The following is a 20,723-nucleotide window of genomic DNA, read 5'->3' on the forward strand; positions in this document are numbered from 1 at the left end:
AGTAAGTAAGTAAGTAAGTAAGTAAGTAAGTAAGTAAGTAAGTAAGTAAGTAAGTAAATGAATGAATAAATAAATAAATAAATAAATAAATAAATAAATAAATAAATAAATAAATAAATAAATAAATACATACATACATACATACATACATACATACATACATACATACATACATACATACATACATACATACATACATACATACATACATACATACATACATACATACATACATACATACATACATAAATAAATAAATAGAAACACGGACTTTTGGTGAGAGCTGTCTACTCGCAAACAACAAAAAGACTATGGATTATTATTTTGTGATTATGAAGTAATTTGTTGCGTTATGAAGTTGAAATAAAAAAGATGAAAATGGAGAATGATTTAATTTGGATTAAAAACTGACATGATGCAACCTGGCCTGTTTACTGCAGTCACAAACACCAATATCACCCTTCTCATGAATACAACAATAACAATAAAAAACAAACTTGTTCATTTGTATTTAATTTATTATTATTTTAATCTTATATCTTATCATAACAATCAGGACATACTTAGAAGTGTCAAGGACCAAGGAGGCCATCATTGTGGTGCGGTGTTTCTATATTTCAGAACCCATCCGTATACTGTATTGAGTCGATGTCAGCGCGATGCGAAGGAACGATCCGCCTGGAAAAGAGCTCAAATTTGGCGGAAAGGGTAAGCCCTCTGTGGGCGAGCTTTTTATTGTCAAAGTCCCAAGCAGACGCGCTTGCCGCCAGCGGAAGTGACGTCCAGAAAGGGGCAGGGATCGGGCGCCTGCGGGACATCGACAGGTGATCCGGAAACCTGCCGAGCAACACAGCGAGCAACCGGGAAGTCACTAACGTCACTTACTTCCAATTCTTGCGCTTTTCCTCGTTGACGCTGCGACCCTTTCTCGGCTCCAACTTGGGGAGAAGTCGGATGAAAGTTTGCGTGGTGGCCAGCCATGAGTTCGTCGGAGAGTCTCCGTCCGGCGACCGGAGGTCGCAAGCCGCTCGGCAAGCTGGCGGCCCGCCTGGAGGAGCTCAAGAGTCCGTGGCGCCAGGTGTCCTCGCTGGAGCTCAGCCACAACGAGGCCGCCCGCCTGGCTACCGACGCGCTGCTCGAGCACGGCGAGCGCGAGTACCGCCGCGTCCTCACCGAGGAACGGGAGCTCAGCTTCCTGTCCCAAGCCGAAATCCAGTACATTACGCGTCACCGGGTCCCGGGTAGCGACAGCACGGTGGCCGGGAGCGGGACCGGTCCTGGGAACGGCACCGGCCCGGCGGCGGAGGACCATTCCGAGGCCGGCGAAAGCGAGGGCGGCGATGACGTCGCGTCGGACCTCACCTCTGGGACTTACTTCCCGACAATGACCGACGACGAGCCGCCGGTCCTGGAGCTCGGCTGGCCGGACGCCCCGCTCAGGTACGGGCCCTCGGAAACGCAGATATATTTCCAGAGGGACAAGACCGTCAACGTCAAAGACAAAATACGCTCGCTCATCAACAAGGCAAAGAAGGTACGCGCGCACACGCACAGAGAGCGTAAAAAAAAAAAAAAAGAAAGTAGATAAAGCTAGATCGAGACTCACGCAAATATAGAGAAACAAAAAAAGAAGCACAGCAGCACATGACAACTGTCATACTCATTTAAGCTGTAATGAAAAATCCCGTAAAGAAAATCTAATGGGGTAGGTTGCCCCTCAAATTGTCAAATAGCTGATTGTGCGAATATGCCACATTATGTTTCCACATCCAGTGCTCCTCAAAACAGGCGACTTGCTGCAGAAAAAGCCAGTTATTGAGTGGACTCTTCTTTGCTTTCTCTGGCAATGGCCCTCGCTTCTTCTCCCATGCCTTGCAGGTGATCGCGCTGGTCATGGACGAGTTCAGCGACGTGGATTTGCTGTGTGACCTGATGGAAGCGTCCAGCAAGCGCAAAGTTCCCGTCTACATCCTGCTGGACCACAAGAACCTTCACCTTTTCACCGACATGTGCTCCTTTTTGGACGTACACGGCGTCAACATGAGCGTAAGTGTCCCCGAGCCAGGCACGTGAGGCGCCTGGCCCACGTGGCGCCTGGTGCTTCCTAGCTGACTCGCCACTTCCCTGGCCCCTCTGGCTCCGGCAGAACATGCGCATCCGCAGCGTGTACGGCGACACATACTGCACAAAGAGCGGCAGGAAGTTCAGCGGCCAGGTCCTGGAGAAGTTCATGATCATCGACTGTGAGGAGGTCATTGCTGGATCCTACAGGTAAGACACACGCCAGCTTTCAAATGTCAGCGACAAACACACCTTCTGAAGAGGAGTGCTTCCTCTTGGCGTCCCTTCATGCGGAGTCCCAACGGTGTCCTCGATGACTTGTGCGGCTTGGAGCTCGGCTGAAAAGACGCCAACGTTGTTGTTTGTTGGCGTCTTTTCAGCCGAGCCACTTCGGCACCGCGCCTTCATCTGCTCCTTTGCGGAATACCAACGATGCATCCCAGATTCATCCTTTTGTTCTCCTCAATACGGTGACCGAATGGCTCAATTGCGTTGGGAGTCATGACTTCGTTAGTGGGCAGATATTGCGGAAGCTGCTCCCCAAGATCTATCTGAAACGACAGATGGGTTTGAAGCCAATCTCGCAAGCGGTGCCAGGAGCAACAAATTCATGATTCATGGGTTTTTTATTCGCCATGTTTGAGCGTGCCAAACAAGGAATTTGACTTCGGTACATCACAGCCTCTGTTCAACATTTAGCTGACTAACAACACTCAGGACATGTGAAAAATGACAAATATTCTCAAACATCCCCTGATCTTAAACTCCCAGGAGGGCAAGGAAAAACTCAAAACTTCAGCTAGGGGAAATGGTAAACCTTGAGAAGAGACCACAGATGGGAGGCTCCCTCTGTGTTCTCTTCTCAAGGTTTCTCATTTCCCCTCGCTGGAGTTTTGAGTTTTTCCTTGCCCTCCTGTGAATGTTTGCGCCTCAGGGGTTGGCGCAAGCGCCACTCACTCAGCGCGGCACGTCGCGGTGAGCCGCGCGCTGCCGGAGGATAGCGAGCACTGTCGGCTGGAATGAAGGGCGAGGCTCCACCTCCCGGTCGGCCTGCCCGAGGAATTCCAAGCTTGCCGGCTGGGTGTGTCTACCGATCGCTTTCACATCCTCGACGCACCTTGATAATGTCAACACTTTGCCGTCATATCGGCAAGGCCCGTGCTCTCTTGTTGTCGTGGCCAGCTGGTAAGGGCCGGATAGCGTGCCTGGCGTGGCCGTTGCGGCCGGTGCGAGTTGCCTCGAGCGACCCCAATGACAGGTGCCCTCGCCATGCTCAAAGAGTGAAACGGTTGATGGGGTGAACCCAAGGCAGAACCACGGCAATGGCGTTAAAGTCAAACTAAGAAACAGCAAAGAAAGGAGCCCGGCGAGAGAATGGCTTGTTTTCAAAGCGTCTTATCAAAGCCAAAGGATATCGAAGTTCCATCGATGTTTGTGCGTTGCGCTCATTTGAAAGCCGAGAGCGCTCCATGTTTGAGCGCTCCGTGATGAATGTGATGTCACACGCTTGTTTTCGTTTCACGCGTCTACAGCAGAATGGCTAAAGCTCATTTTCACCTCCAGAACCAGCCATTTGGGACTACGGTGGAGGCGGTGACGCCACCAAATGGCAAACACTACCCGAGAGTCAAAATGCGTCAGGGGCTGTGCCGCCTCAAAAGCCGTCGGGACATCTAGCGCGGTCTAAGCGTCTCCGTTTTGTTTGCCTCGGCTGGCGACCCACAAAACGATTCACCGGAATTATTCAGGCGCAGGTGAAAGTGAAAAGTCGTCATTCCGGTTGCGCGGGCTTTGGATGAACACCGGCGCCAGGCAAATGCGGCCGTTCGCTTGCTCGCTAATCAAGTCAAACACGCTAACTGTACACGCAAAGGACGTCTTTTTATGTCTGTGCTAAACCAGCATTCCGTTCATGGGCTATCAGAATTGGGAGCATATTTTGTTCTTTTTGGACTGAGATCCCAAAAGGGAGGGTGGGGGTTACTTCAAACCAATTAAAGCTGGCCTGCAACAATACAGTATGATCTTGCTCAAGAGTTTGGCTGCATATGTCAATAGTAGGACTGCCAGGGGACATGTCCGTCTGTCTCTAGGTGTCTATATGTATGCATTGGTGTGAACAAAGTGACATGGCTGAAAGTCTTTGTGTGCGCGCGTGCACACAGCTTCACGTGGCTGTCGGCCCAGGTCCACAGCAACATGGTGATGCATTTCTCGGGCCGCATCACGGAGAGTTTCGACCGCGAGTTCCGCTGCTTGTATGCTGACTCTGAGATCATCGAGTCCTTCCACAATGACGACGACGAGGGGCTTCCGTACTTCCCGCCGTACTCAACGCCACTCATGGTGACGGGCTTCATGCCGCTCATCAAGGCCGATCTGCTTTCAGACAGGTACACACGCTACGTCGTGGCGCATTAAAGCGACGTGGTGCCCAAAGGCACGTTCCTACGCAAACGGCTTGTTGGAGCCTGCTGCTGCGCCCGGGACAGCACGACACGGCTTTACCTTGGGCCCAAATTTGATTGTTCGGGGATGTGTAAAGCTGACTGTGGTGGTGTTCCCCGCAGTGTCCACTTCTGCGCACATTACCGCTGCACATGTTTTTGACAGTGTAATCTCCCAACAAGGTGACCTCATACTCAAATCGGCTACGTTTGTCATCAAGGCGACAACGGCACGATGAAAAGCAAACGTGAGCCTTGCACGGCAATGCGGTGGTGCAAATACATTCCTAATGTCTCCAATATGTGTGTATGTTTTTTTTCTGTTTGTTTTCTCATCTCACCATTGGGCCGTTCTGGCCGTCACCTACAGGCAGCGGCCCGGTTCCGACAACTCCAGCAGCCAGTCCGGCAGTAGCTTGTCCAGCGTGAAGGCAGCGCCCGGCCTGATCTCCAACCCTGTGTACAAGGTGACCCAAGGCCCGGATAAAGGCGACCCGCTGTGCTCTCACCTCAGTCTGGAGCGACGGCTCCAAAACCTGGCTCCACTGCGCCCCTCCTCCAACGGGGCCATGATCAACCAGAGTCCACTCTTGGAGCGCCGCGCTCCGGCCTACGGGCTTGAGCGAACCAAAGGCAATCCGGCCGACATCATGTGGGCCCACCGGGGAGGTGTGCCTTCCAAGTTCCAGGCTCTGGGCCTGTACGAGCACAAAGTCAACCTGTTCCACGCCACGTCGCCGCCACCTCGCCTGCACCGGAGCCGCACGCCGCCGCCGCTGGTGGTGCCGGAACCCAAACTGGGCGCCAAGCAGAGGAGCTCATCCAATCAGCTCCTCCACAAATTGTCTGACTTCTTCCTGCCGCCGTCGGGCAAGGACCACTTGGCCAGGTCAGCCTCGCCTCATGGCACAGTGGTGTGGGGGGGGCCCAACCTCTCGCAGAGCGAGCCAGAGAGCCAGCAGGCTCCCCCACCCCCGCCCCCATTGCTCCAAGTCTCCAGGCAGGACCAGAACCTTGACCAAGACAAAAGCAGCAAAGCAGAGCAAAGTGCCCAACAGGACCCAACGGCCGGGCATGACCAAATCACCAGGCAGGACCAGAAGCGCATGACGCTGGGCCACAGCAAGCTAGATCTGGTCAACCAGTATAACAAGATGAAGACGAAGCAGGTGTACAGTCGCTTTGAGCTCAAGAGCTCCCAGTGACATACCGAGGTGAGCCCAGCGTGCTCAAAACGCCCCGCCAAAGAAAAAAAACCAAGCAAAAAAAACCCCAACGCCATTTGTTCGGGCAGGACCGGAACCGCGGCTCACCTGGCACGACAAGATGAAGGCGGAGCAGGTTCGGCCGCTCGCAAACACACTTGGAAGCAGCTGTGTACTGGCTGGGCTACTCTGGATACTGGGCACATGCTGAAGGCTCTTTCGAACGCGCACGCAAATTTCTTGGAGGTGCAGCCATGCCCTGCCCAGACCCCTGTGCCCAAAATTTTTTGCAATCGCTAAAAAGCCACGATGGGCTCAAGTCCGACGCCGGCCTGAGTTTTCAAATTCCAAAGAGATCCGCTTTGACCACTCCGTGGGCGCCTTGCGTTGGAAGGCGTCGAAAGGATCGTCCAGCCGGAATGGAGGCCACATCGTCAACAAGCGGCTGTTTGGGAACAGACCCGCAAGCGTGTTGGCGTCTTTACTGTGTATATAGGGGAGTGCATTTTTGTTGGATTGTTTTTTTCTTTGCAGAAAACAAATTCTCTCGCCTTGACTGCCAGTCAGTCGACGCTGAGCATTTGCGCCACGAACACCCGCCACCATTGGTCAACGCTTCTGACATATATTTGTGCTTGGTTCTTCAAAAGCATTTTGGACGTGTTTCTTTTTGGGGCTCATTTCAAAAGGGCGTCCCGGTCTTCTGCTATGATCTCATTTCCAAACCGGTGGAGAAGAAGCAGGGCCCACACCATGACACACACTGAGGCCAAAAACAAAGCTAGCCAGCGAGGGCCACGAGGCGCTTCATGTGGTGCGAGGACACCTCGGCACGAGGTGGCCGCATGCGGACAGTTCGGCTCCACTGGAGTTTCTACTTTGGAGATGACGTTCAAAGAAGAATAATTTGTTGGTGAACGCAATAAAATAACTTTCCCCCTAATTCAAATGTTTGGCCAGATTGAATTTTGTTGAATATGTCGAGTGAACGGCTTTGTTGATCAGACAGACAGCCATGATGCTCTTTGTGAGTATACTCAGAGAGGAGCCTCATCAGAGGCAAGCCAGAGCACAAATTTGAACTGTTTGATGTTAGAACTGAGGCCACAACTAGGCCACAAGGGCTGTCCAAGTGTTGGCGAGCAACCTGCCGGGATTCGTGTGGGGTTCCCGCGGCAGGCTTTTGACGCACAGTTTCCGGAGGGCGCTGCATCGGCCGCCAGCATGACCCTGGGGACCACCGCCCAAGATGGCCTTTTGTTTTGGGTTAGTTTTTTTTTAGCTCTTGCACAAGCTGCTTCCCTCACACCAGAGAGTCCACTTCCTGCTCCCTGCCAACAAGGCCGCAAACCAAGAAAAGACATCACGAACAAGCCTGCGCCTTTGCTGCGTCTGTGCTGTGACTTTGTTGCATTTGTGGTGCGTCTGTGGTGCGCTTTTGCTGCACCTTTGCCGCGTCTGTGCCACACCCTCGCCTCTCTGCTTGATTCCCCCTCGGGATCTGGGCCCACCACCTCGCCATGAGCATGCCCTTGTCCTTTCTGCTCGATGAGAATTTTGCTTGAAACGGCAACACCCGAGACGGTGTTTGTGAGCTAGGACGTGATGAAGGCATCGTCTGTCAACGTCGCAGTAGGAAGGACAATGACGGCAACGCCCTCGTATCCACTGGGATGAAAGCGGCCCACTGTGCAGAGCACATATTTGAGTGCTGTGGGGGTGTTTTGTGGAACACACGCACACCCAGAAAGGAATAAACCCTCTCGAGACTAAAGCACAAAGAAAAACGATGAAGACTAAGAGTCAAAGTGGAATGTTGAGAAAGAAGCCAACACGCATTTTACAGGCTTAGCATTCAGCTAAAGTCAAGTCAAGTTTATTTATAAAGCCCTAAATCACAGGCAAGTCTCAAAGGGCTTCACATCTACAAAAAATTGACAGTTATTCTCAAACATACCCTGATCTTAAACTCCCAGGAGGGTAAGGAAGAACTCAGAAAACCCCTACTGGGGGGAAAATGAAAAACCTTGAGAAGAGACCACAGATGGGAGGATCCCCCTTCCAGGATGACCAGGCTGCAATGAATGCAGAGAGAGGACATAGAACACATAATATAAAACAAGCCAAAGAAAAATTGGATGTCCAATTCAAAGTGAAGAGCTGCAGGTGCCCTCAATTGTCCTGGCAGTGTCTTTCAAGGTGGTAATCCGCTGCAGTTCCCTCATCCCGATTGGTCCACGAGAAATCCAGACCGCCGTTATCAGTTTGGGTGTCACTTAACCCCCTCCGCGGCCAGGGGGAAGCGAAAACACAAACTCCAGCCGAATCAGCCACCACAAATCACTTCAAAAGTTAAAATTGTGTTGTGTCATGTGATTAACTGCGGTTGATAGGAAAATTGTCAAATCAGACATGTTATTTTTCCTCCTTAACAACACAGACTCCAAGCCTGGAGAAAAGAGGAGCATCTATATTAAAATTGTGTTGTGTCATGTGGTTAACAGCGGTTAATGGGTGAATTGTCAAATCAGACATGTTCTTTTTCCCTTTCCCTGTTTTTCGGACTCCAAACCTGGAGAAAAGAGGAGCATCTGTATTAAAAACTGACTGGACTCCACAAGGTACAGATTGATTTTTGACTTATTCTTGATTGTAGAAGTAATCACAACTGCCTTGCGTTATCTTTGGAAATTGATCTGGTTTTGGTGGTTTGAATATGCTTATGTATGCTTAGCTACTGTTGGGCATATGCAAAAAAGCGTACGTCATAATTGCAATCTTCAATATGGAACTTGCATTTATGACATGTCATTGCCTTGACTTTCACACTCCGGAAACCGGAGCGAATGTCAAAGTGCAAAATAAAACCCAGGTTTACCCTGTACATTTTCATCATTTGGATAACAACTTCTAGAACAAGCAATTTTATCAATACTATTTTAAAATAACATGATTGGATATGTACAACAGCCAAATTAAATTGCACCACATTCAAAGGCACAGACACAATGCCATCATTTTTTTTTTTCAAACAGGGCAACATTTATCATTGGAGAATGGTTCATTTGAATCTTGCAGCTAACATTTGCTTCATTCTTCAACAGCTAGGAAGTGAGTGTGAAACGCCCATGACAGGAAAAAGTAAGGATTTTTTTTCCTAGGCATTAGTCATTTAAAAAGAGGTCAGTAATTTGAGTGAGTATTTTATTTCCATTTCTCTTTATTCTCAAGAGTTTCTGAAGGTCATCGTGGAGCCCCGTCTGTCAATCCCTAGGCTGAGGAGCCTCAACTCTCGGTCAGAATGTGACGCGGAGAGTGGAGGTGCCCATGACTGATCTGGAGACCTTTGACATAATGTCCAAGGAAATAAATGACAAACAGAATACAAGACTGAATGACAGAATGATTAAACTTGGAATTGGTTAGTCAAAATTCTGGATGTCCCCCCTCACTCTTGATAGCTTACAAATGGAACCTGTAGGGTTCTGTTTGGTTTAATTGGAGTACTGTCAAAGTTACTGACATTTCAGTTATTTTTTGCTTGATTTACAAGAAGAAAAGTCCTCAATTCAATTTTGTCTACTCTTAATTCCACTCTTGAGACACTGCTCATAATTCCAAAGCAGTCTTGTGTTGGGAGGGGCTGATTTGAAGACCTGCATGTTTCCAAGACCATGGACAGATATGATTAGTTCGACATCTGTACTGTAGATTAAAAAAAGACAACAGTGAAGGCTTACGATTTGGTGGCTGCTGTCAATGTTGCCTTCTTTTTTTTTCTGTTGTAGACTCTACACAAATGACAATGACAACGTTCAGTATGCGTGCTCGTGTGACTCGTGCAGAGGGCCCTCAGGAAGACTGCTCTGATAGCGCTGGCTGCTCGTTATTGTTCGATTGCCTCATGTTCAAAATGTGCGACTGGCATGAGATGCATCAAGGAAAAACATTTTTTTAGGTAGTCGTTTTTTTCCCCCCCCATATTCATGTTTCTTTTACAGAGTAATCCCAAGGTCTACAATGGGTGGTGCCTGATGTCAATCTCATCATCTTTGTAGAAGCTGTTGGCGACACGCACAGTTAATCACATAACACAACACAATTTTAACTTTTGAAGTGATTTGCCTTAGAGTTCCAAGCCCTGTTGAGCGTTAAACAAAGTTATGTGCACATTTTAATGACATCAGAAGATAAAAACCTACCTTTCCACATACCACTCCTTGAGCTAAATCTGGAGTCACAAATGGGTAAAAAGGGGAATTACATCTTTGGCATGCCAAATCTCAAAATTGTGATCTATACTTACTGTTTGATCTTGTTTTTGTTTAATAATAGCCACGGCGACTTTTTTTTATCATCATCAGGTGTCTTGCCTGGAACAGGCATTGACGGCCATGGCCCTCCATTCTTCTCTGTCATCCGAAGCTTTCATGAACTGGTTGTTTGTTAGCTCTTTGAGTTGCCCATTCATTGAGGCTTTCCACATACATTTGTCGTTTGCGTCCTCTGCTTCTCTTTCCCTCAATCTTTGCTGTTCTATTCCCTTTGTTCTGTAGGTGTGCCCAAAGAATTTCATCTGTCTTTTTCGTACTGGATTGAGGAGTGATCTTTTCATATTCATCATTTCGAGGACCTCCTGATTTGTCCGTTTTTTCCTCCATGATATCTTCAGAATTCTTCTGAGGAACCACATCTCTGTTGCCTCTAGTTTTTTCCTCATGCTGCTGTCGATTGTCCAGCATTCACATCCATACAAGAGAACCGACCATACATATGCCTTTAGTATTCTGAATTTGGTTGTAGTTTTGATGTTTCTGTTGGTCATGACTGGGGACAGCTGTTTAAATGTGACTTTCGCTATGGCAATGCGTTTTTGTACTTCTGATATCCATTTCCCGTCTGATGTAATGGAATAGCCCAGATATTTGAACTTGTTGACTTGTTTTACCTGTGCGCCATCACTTTGTAGTTTGCATGTTGGTGCTATAGGCTTTTTTGAGATTGTCATGCTTTCCGTTTTTGATATATTTAGAGCCAGTCCTTTCCTTTCACTTGCTTCCACAACAGTATTCAGTATCTCTTGGAGCGTCTGTTCTGACTGTGCCATTAGAACAATATCGTCAGCGTATCTTAGATTGTTGATATTGTGTCCGCCCAGACATATTCCTCTCATGTCTTCGATGTTCCTTAGAATCATTTCGCTGTATAAATTGAAGAGGTCTGGAGATAGGACACATCCCTGTGTCATTCCCCGCCTGATTGGAGTTTCTTCACTGTGCACGCCATCTATTCTCACTGTGGCTGTCTGTTTCCAGTAGAGGTTGCTCAATATTCTAAGGTCCTTGCCATCAATATCCAGTTTGTTCAGAATTTGGAAAAGTTCTACATGCCTCACTTTGTCGAAGGCCTTAGAGTAGTCAATGAACCAAAGGTAGATATCATTTTGTATTTCTATACACCTTTCTACTATCATGGTCATTGTGAATATGGCATTTATTGTTCCTTTTTCAGCAACAAAACCAAATTGTACTTCTGAGATCTCTGGTCTTATTTTATTTCTCAGCCTCACCAGAAGTATTTTCAGGAGGAGTTTCAATGTATGGCTCATGAGGCTTATCGTTCTGACTTTCACAATCAGTTGTTTTTTGGGGGAGTGTGATAAATGTGGAGCGTAGCATGTCAGCAGGAATGTTCCCGGTATCGTAGATGTCATTCAGCAGTGATGTAAGTTTCTGTGTTCCCCATTCTCCAAGGGCTTCATACACCTCTATGGGAATTTGATCGGGCCCTACAGCCTTTCCTTTGTTCATCGTTTTAATTGCTTCTTCGACTTCCGTATCCAGGATTGGCGGTCCTTCCATTGGTTTGGTACTCTCTGGTTGGTCTTCTCTGTCGTCATCAAACAATTCTTCAATATACTCAGACCACCTTTTGAGAATGTCTGCTTTTTCCATCAGGATGTTTCCATTTTGGGATTTTATGCAACCGCTTTGGGATGTTGTCTTTTTGCCTGAAATGTCCTTAATCTTGCTGTGCATGTACTTGCTGTCCGTCCTGCATGTTCTCTCTATTTCATTACACTGTTCATTTAACCAAGCCTCTTTAGCATCATTGCACATTTTCTTTATTTCCTTGTCAATGGATTTGTATGTTGTAGGGTCATTTTTCGCTTTGCGTCTGGAGTCCATGCGGTCCAAGCTCTCGTTTGTCATCCATTTTTTGTTCTCTTTCTTTGGCTTGGATGGGATATTTTTTTAGCAGCCTCTTTGATGCTTTCTTTCAGATTTTCCCATTTTCTCTCCTCTTCTGTGATTACTTCAAGAGCATTATATTTGTTTTCTACCTCAACTGCAAATTTGGTTCTGAGGTTGTTGTCTGTTTTCAATAATTTGAAGTTGTAGCTTGGATATGTTTTTACCTTTTTGATAGCTTCACCTTCATTTTCGCTGCCACAGGAACATGGTCACTTCCGCAGTCCGTGCCGGGCACAGATTTGGCTGATTGGATTGCATTACGGAAGCGACACTGGATCAGGATGTTGTCGATCTGATTGCGTTGTCTGTCTCCTGGGCTCATCCATGTCCATTTCCTTCTTGGATGATTCTTGAACCATGTGTTTTTCACTGTGAAATTGTTTTCTGAGCACCATTCAGTCAATCGCTCCCCTCGATCATTCATTTGACCGAGTCCGTGTGGGCCAATGATGTTTTCAACTCTGTTTGCTCCAACTTTAGCATTGAAGTCACCCATTATAATTTTGACATCGGACGTCTTCAGCTGTTTCAATGTTTTGTCAAGCTCTTCGTAGAATAACTCAACTCCTGTGTCATCATGGTCAGTTTTTGGTGCGTATACCTGTATAACGCTGATGTCAAAAGGCTTGCTGTTAAGAGTGGTCACAATGATACGGTCTGATATTGGCCAGTATCCATTCAATGATTTTGTCATATTGGGTGTGAGCATTACTCCAACACCTCTCTGGTGTTGGTCTCCTCCAGAGTATAGTAGTTTGTAGCCGTCTGAAGTAAACTCTCCTGCTCCCTTCCAAGTCCCAAGATGTCAATCCCTATTCTTTTCATTTCCATCTTTACATTTCCAATCTTTCCTTTCTGGTGTAGACTTCTCACATTCCATGCACCTATATATACTGGTTGTTTCTTTGATTGGTTTTGGGCAGTATCTTGATGACGATCTGGCGCCACCTGTCCATCATGGCATCCCCTACCGAGCGAAGTGTTCTTATTGAGAACCCCATTCACGCTGTTCATCGATTTAAGCATTGAATGTTTTTCCATGGCTTTCTTTGCAATTTTACAGACAGTAGGTTGCAATTGCTTTCTGTCCGAGCAGTGCCCATACTGCGCGGCTGTCCTGACCATTGTACCTAAGGGTATCCTCTGCTCAGCACGACGAAGTCCAAAACCAGTAACAAAGATACTATCTGGCTGCCTTCAAACTTCATCCACCACCTGCTTCCCGTGGCTTCATCGTGACCCTGACAAGGGGGTTAAATGGGTACTCAGTCTTGCCCAAGGACCTCCCATAGGCTAGCGGAGGGAAGGAGCCTTACACTTCCTTTGTCAAAGCAAGCGCTGACCCACCACCCACAATACACTTATACACTTGAGATTTTATTTACTTAAGAAAACCATTACATACACACGACATGAAAAAAACGTTTTGGAATTTGTAGCAAATTCACTTTAGCTACCACGTTTGTGTCAGAAGCTCTTCTCTTCCAAATTATTAAAACTAAAGCAAGTAGGCGATGAAGGCGAAAGTACACACCGAAACATGTCAGGTAAATAAAACAACCTAAATCATTTGTCTGCGATAAAAGAACCAGTCAAGAACCTAATCTATAAGTGAAGACAAAATGAACTTAGTACCATTGGATTTTGGTCCACAATTTGGGAAGCGCGCTACCCGCGCCTCACAGCAAAAGCCATAGCCAATCACCTGTTATCCAATTTACTCACCGCGTGCTCGTTTTATTTCTTCAGTTTTAGGAAAAGGCTAAGACACCGAAACAAAATTTAGACTTACACAGGTTGGTTGAGTTCAATCACAATTCTTGTTAAGAAAGTTCTGTTTTCAGGAAAGTACAATACAGCGCTGGGCCTTTTGTGCGACCATGCTCAAGAGCAGAAAGTCTCCATTCAGAAAAGGCAACGTTCAAGGTTCTTTGGTCCACTTATATTCAGTTGCACATGCCAGTGTGGGCCGAGTTTGATGGGTAATGATGGGTGTGGCAAGTTCACAGGAGAGTTTGATTCCATGGGAGTGGGTACTGGTTCGGTGAGAGCTGGTTCCGTGGGGGTGGGTGCTGATTATGGGCGATTTGGTGTGTGTGGGGGCTGTTGTTTTCCATCCCGTCTTTCGGCCTTGGCGATCACCTTTGGCCGGGTTCTTGGTTGTTTTCCTCCTGCCGCTCTTCCTTTTCCACCTCTACCGGATTTATCGCCAAGTGTCCTTCCTGTAAACCATTCTTGCACATACATCCACTTTGTCCACTGTCGCACGCCGCCCATTCATCATTCTTTCAATTTTGTCATTTTGTATGGAATTATGGGAGCTTTTGGTTGTGACATCAATTTAATGATGTTCCCTGACTATGCAAAGTTTGTACTCACCACTTACCATGTTTTTGTTTGTTTGTTCTTTTGATACTCCATGTACTTGCTTACATCATCATATTCTTAGTTTAATCATGCTTCCAACCATATCTAATCAAAAACTGGTGTCTAGCATTAGTCAAAATATAAGATATAACCAAGTACTGAACATTTTTAGACGACTTTGGCAGTGTCCGTGATTTAGAAAATCATCAGGCATGCATTTAACAGTTCCTTAAGGGTCATTAAGCTAGTGAAGGAATGGGGTCAAAATACAAAAAGTCCTGCCTAGCTACAAAAACAGATGTGCTCAAACCTCATTGAATAAAGTACATAAGCAGACAAGTATATTCACATATTAAATAAATAAAATAAACATTTTAAGCATATAATTATACCTACACACCAAATCAATAAAGAAGACATAACTAGACATTTTTGATAAGTGGTGATGAGAAAGGTTTTTATAACTTTATGATCTGATATATATTTCTGAGCACTTCGAAATAACAAATGACTTTTGATATATTGCCTAAATAGCTTAATGACCCTTTAGGAACTGTGTAATGCATGCCTGATGTTTTTTCTCTAAATCATGGACACGGCCAGAGTCGTCTTGACTGTTCAGTACTTGATTGTATCTTGTGTTTTGACTAATGCTAGACGCCAGTTTTTGATTACTACTGAACGCTCTGCACAGAGGGAAATATTTTGCCTGACAAAGAAAAGATACGGTTGGAAGCATGGTTAAACTAAGAATAAGCAAAGTATCAAAAGAACAGCAATAGATTAATGATGTCACAGCCAAAAGCTAACATAATTTCGTACAAAATGACAAAATTGAAAGAATGAGGTACGACAGTGTATGTCCAAGATTGGAGAAGAATGTTCACAGGAAGGTCACGTGGAGATAAAACCAGCAGGTGCCAGAGGGAGCCAGCCAAAGACTCGGCCAAAGATGATCACCAAGGCCGAAAGGCGGGATGGAAAACAACAGCCCCCACACACACCGAATCGCCCATAACCAGCACCCGCTCCCATGGCGAACTTGCCCCACCCCAAAGACTCATCACCCATCAATCTCGGCCCACAATGTGCTACTGAATATAAGCTGATCAAAGAACCTTGAACATTGCCTTTTCTGAATGGAGACTTTCTGCTCTTGAAAGGCCCAGCGCTGTATTGTACTTTCCTGAAGGCAGAACTTTCTGAACAAGAATTGTGATTGAACTCAACCAACCTGTGTAAGTCTAATTTGTGCTTCAGTGTCTTAGCATTTTCCTAAATCTGAAGAAATCAAACGAGCACGCAGTGAGTAAATTGGATAACAGGTGATTGGCAATGGCTTTTGCCGTGAGGCGCAGATAACGCATTCCCTAAATTGTGGACAAAATCCAACACTATTCAGGCAATATATCAAAAAACATTTATTTCAAAGTGCTCAGAAATACACACCAGATCATAAAGTTATAAAAACCTTTATCATTATCACCTATCTAAAGTTATAAAAACCTTTATCATTATCACCCATCAAAAATGTCGAGTTATGTATTCTTTATTGATTTAGGGTGTAGGTATAATTATATGCTTAAAATGTTTCTTTTATTGATTTAATATGTGAATATACTTGTCTGCTTATGTACTTTATTCAATGAGGTTTAAGCATATCTGTTTTTGTAGCTAGGCAGGACTTTTTGTATTTCTACCCCATTTCTTCAGTACAACTAAAAGCAACTAGCGGAAGTTTTCGAACGAAGCAACACAACGTTCTACATTGTTCATACAAATTAAAGCTGGTTGGGAGTGGCTGATGGCAGGGGTTCACTTGGTTGTCTTGTGTGCCAACACCGTGAGTTCGATTACAACATTTGATGGTGTAAATGTGTGTGAGTGGCAAAAAACAAACAAATTACAGCTGGTTTGATGTTCAATATTTGATGGATTTAATTTTGGTATCTATATAAGGCAGGGGTGTCCAAACTTTTTGCAAGGAGGGCCAGATTTGATAAAGTGAAGGGGCCCAAGGGCCAATAGCTTTTTCGGACATTTTTAACAATAAAAATTTCATGTAAATACACACTGTTATAAAACAAATTTCATTGTCACAATTGTCTTTATTTTTCAAATGACAAAATAACCAAATATAAGTCACTCAGGCAGATGTCAACAACTCTAAAAACATAATTCTGCCTTTCATTCATATCTGAACAAACTGTATGAAATACCTTAAATTTACATGCCTCATGAACATTTTAAACGGAAATTAGAAGTAATGCAAAGTTATCTGTTATTATTAAAACTTAAAACAAGTGAATTTTGCTCCTGTCATTTATGATATCTTTCAGAAAGTAATAGTTTGTGTCACGTCTACAGGTTCATAACATCAACAGTATTAACATGGCCACTTCGTAGCTTGCTTTAGTAATAATTACTTTTGACTCACAGCCCCGCGTGAAGAATCGCTGTTGTGATGCCAGTTCAGCTTGGAGCTGCTTCACTTTATCAGCGCGGTCACTCCCTGTTAGCTTGTTGTATGTTAGCATGATTAGTCCATTTAGAAATTAGACAAACACAATTGCCTTGATTTTCAGTGAAATATTGTAATTCCCATTTCTCTTGAAAGTGACTGTGGCCTTCAATGTCAACTTTCCTCGTTTTCTTTGCAATCGGCAAGGCAGAAATGAGCGGAGAGGGGTGATGCTGCCACCTTTTGGGTAGGAGAAATTACAATTTCAAGTTTCATGATTTTGTTTTTTTATTCAGTTTGACAGTGCAGGCGGGCAATAAATAATACATTATAAGACCGAAGCTGCTGAAATCTGACCATGGGCCGGATTTGGCCCGCAGGCCGGACTTTGGACATGGCTGATATAAGGTCTATGGAATAACCTAATATAGACTTCTATATCAGGTTACAGAAATAACCAGACTTCACACAGATCATTGGTTGTTTAAAACAAAGCAATACAACAAGGGTGGCCAACCAGTCAGGGATTAAGAGCCACATTTTTTACTGTTACCGCAAAGAGCCACATCATACACATGAGCACACATGAACCATCACAACCTCTGTACATTATGTAAACAACTTACAGAATGGTTTTGGGCTTGATATTTCATATTTGATGGATTTAATTTTGTCGTCTATTTTAGGTCAGTGTAGACCTAAAATAGATGTCTATTTTAGGTCACTCTATAGACCTAAAATAGATGCCTAAATTAGGTCTATGTGTAGACCTAATATAGACGTCTAAATTAGGTCTACACGTAAACTTGATATAGACGTCGATCAGGTTACAGAAATAACCACACTTCACCCGGATCAATGGTCATTTAAAACAAAGCAATGCAACCTCTGTTCATTATTTATACAACCTACAGCTGGTTTATGGTTTAATATTTCATATTTAATGGATTTGAATTTGTCGTCTATTTTAGGCCTATATATAGACCTAATTTAGACATCTATTTTAGGTCTACACATAGACCTAATTTAGACGTCTATTTTAGGTCTATAAAATAACCTAAAATAGACGTATATATCAGGTTACAGAAATAACCACTTCACATGTACAGATCAATATGGTTGTTATAAACAAAGTCAAACAGCTTCTGTACATTATTAATACAACTTACAGCTGGTTGAGACTTTAAATTTTCTAAATATGATCATATTTGATGTTTTTAATTTAGACGTCCATTTTAGGTCTATACATAGACCAATTTTATGGCTGACAGGGTCTTAGCGCGATTAGCGCTAATCACGCTAATAGCTATTAGCCATCATTCGAACATCTACGCCAGGGGTCTCAAACCTGCGGCCCGCGGGCCAATTGCGGCCCTCAGGACAATGTTTTGTGGCCCCCTGCCTGAAATCAAATCTTTGTGTTAGTGCGGCCCGCGCATTTTTTCTCACATGCATCTGGGGGTTTTATATGTTTTTTAACACCTTTGGGCTCCTGTAGCTCAGGCTCGTGACAACAGCGCAAATTAACAACTGGTCACTTTAATATGTTTGGATGAACAAGTGGAGGGAAAATATATCTTGTCACCTAGTGCTATACGGTTTTTGTCAGCCCCAGTCATGTCTTTTTCAAAACCTGCTGTGAAGAGAAAAATTGGCGATGAGCACAGACAATTTCAGGAGAAGTGGGAGACGGAATATTTTTTGGTTGAGCACAGGGGCATCCCAACGTGTCTAATATGCATGGATAAAGTTGCGGTGCACAAGGAGTATAACATCAGACGTCATTACTCAACTAAACATGCTGAGGAGTATGGAAAATACCTGGGAGATGAGCGAGAGGACCGGGTCGCCAAACTTAAAACATGTCTACTGAGGCAACAAGATTTTTTCAAAAAAAGCAAGCAAAGAGAGTGAAGCGGCTATCAAAGCTAGCTACGTGGTGAGTGAGATGATTGCTAAAGCAGGGAATCCATTCAAAGACAGCGAGTTCATCAAACAGTGCATGTTACAGGCTGCAAGTATAGTCTGCCTAGAAAAAAAGGCTCAGTTTAGTAACATCAGCTTTTCAGCCAACACAGTGGCAGAGCGCATTTCTGACATGTCAGGCAACATTTATGATCAACTGCGTGAGAAAGCTAAACATTTCCATTCATACTCACTTGCTCTTGATGAGAGCACAGACGTCACTAACATGGCGCAGCTCGCAATATATGTCCGTGGCTTTGATAACAATTTTGAAGTTACGGAGGAGTTGCTCTCAGTGATTGCAATGCATGGCCAGACCACTGCCCAGGAGATATTCCGCCAGCTGTGTGATTCCATTGAGGATGCCGGCTTACAATGGAAGCGTTTGGCTGGAATAACTACCGACGGAGCGCCGTCAATGACAGGGAGGAAAAATGGACTTGTGGCGCTTGTTCAAAGGAAACTGGAAGCGGAGGGTGTGGAAGATGCCATTGCTCTGCACTGCATTATCCACCAGCAGGCCCTTTGCAGCAAGATCATGAGGTTTGACAATGTGATGTCTGACGTTGTGAAAATCATCAACAGATCCAGGGCTTTAAAGCATCGGCAGTTCCGCGACTTTTTGGCGGAAATAGAGTCAGAATACGAGGACGTGCTCTACTTCAGCGAGGTACGTTGGCTCAGAAGGGGGAAGGTCTTGAAGAGGTTTTTTTGAGTTAAAAGCAGAAGTGAAAGCCTTCATGGATAAGGATGGGATGACTGTTCCTGTGCTAAATGATCCTAAATGTCTAATGGACTTAGCTTTTCTTGTTGACGTCACACAGGAGCTGAATGTACTGAACAAGACGTTACAAGGTCAGGACCAGCTTGTCAGTGCTGCATATGACAATGTCAGAGTATTCTCTAAAAACTTGTGTGATGGAAAGCCCAGCTTTTCCAGACAAACCTCTGCCATTTCCCAGCATGCAAGGCACTCATGAATTCAGGCACAACATTCAGTGATGAGAAGTATACTGATACCATTGGAAAGCTACAGGAAGAATTTGATCAGAGGTTTTCAGACTTCAAGACACACAGAGCCACTTTTCAAATTTTTTTCAGATTCAGAAACTGACCTCAAAGCCAAGTTCAGGGAGGTGAGTGGAAAAACAGTGGAGCTTGGACAATTTTTGAGAAAACCGCCCCCCACCTTCCCTAAGCTTTCCAGAATGTTCAAGCGGACCATGTGCCTTTTTGACAGCACCTATCTGTGTGAAAGGCTCTTCTCCACAATGACCTTCAATAAGTCAAAGTTCAGGTCCAGACTTAATGATGAGCACCTTAAAGCCATACTGAGGGTCTCAGTTGCCTCCTCCCTCAAGCCAAATGTAGCTCAGCTGTGTGAGAGGAAGCGCTGCCAAGTCTCTGGCAGCAAGGATTAGGAGGAAGTAAATGAAGCCTATGTTCTGAAGAACTGTTCATGTTCTGCATGTTCTGCATGTTCTGACTTGTTAAGATTGATTGGTTCAGTTGACCTTTTGTTTTGAATACTTAAAGCCTTTTTTTGTGGAATACTTGATGCGGCCCAGCCTCACCCAGACTCTACCTCCAGCGGCCCCTAGGTAAATTGAGTTTGAGACCCCTGATCTACGCAATAAACGTCTAAAAATCTTTCACATATAGACGTCTAATAGACCTCTATCCCATAGACGTCTAAAAAACTTTTACATATAGACGTCAAATAAACGTCGAGTAGGCGTCTATCTCGTAGACGTCTAAAACAGTGGTCCCCAACCTTTTTGCGCCACGGACTGGTTACGTGCCAGAAACATTTTTGCCGACCGGCCTTTATATAAATGAAGTCAAGTCAAAGTCAGCTTTATTGTCAATTTCTCCACATGCCAAAGACACACAAAGAAACCGAAATCTCGTTCCCCCCTATCCCACGGTGACAAGACATGGCCCACAACAGACAAACAAGTAA

General features: G+C 45.0%; 1 protein-coding gene across 1 annotated transcript; it reads left to right on the forward strand.

Annotated features, from left to right (window-relative positions):
• Nucleotides 1-772: 772 nt before the first annotated feature.
• Nucleotides 773-6,662, forward strand: sack1c (scaffolding CK1 anchoring protein C). Its single transcript, XM_088389877.1, has 5 exons — nucleotides 773-1,534; nucleotides 1,879-2,046; nucleotides 2,147-2,271; nucleotides 4,227-4,454; nucleotides 4,879-6,662. The coding sequence occupies exons 1-5, from the start codon at nucleotides 980-982 to the stop codon at nucleotides 5,711-5,713; spliced, it is 1,911 nt and encodes a 636-aa protein (XP_088246003.1). The 5' UTR covers nucleotides 773-979; the 3' UTR covers nucleotides 5,714-6,662.
• The last annotated feature ends 14,061 nt before the right edge of the window (nucleotides 6,663-20,723 follow it).

The sequence above is a fragment of the Syngnathus floridae genome, chromosome 11, assembly GCF_059516105.1.
Source record: "Syngnathus floridae isolate MCC-2025c chromosome 11, RoL_Sflo_1.0, whole genome shotgun sequence".
Lineage (NCBI taxonomy): Eukaryota > Metazoa > Chordata > Actinopteri > Syngnathiformes > Syngnathidae > Syngnathus > Syngnathus floridae.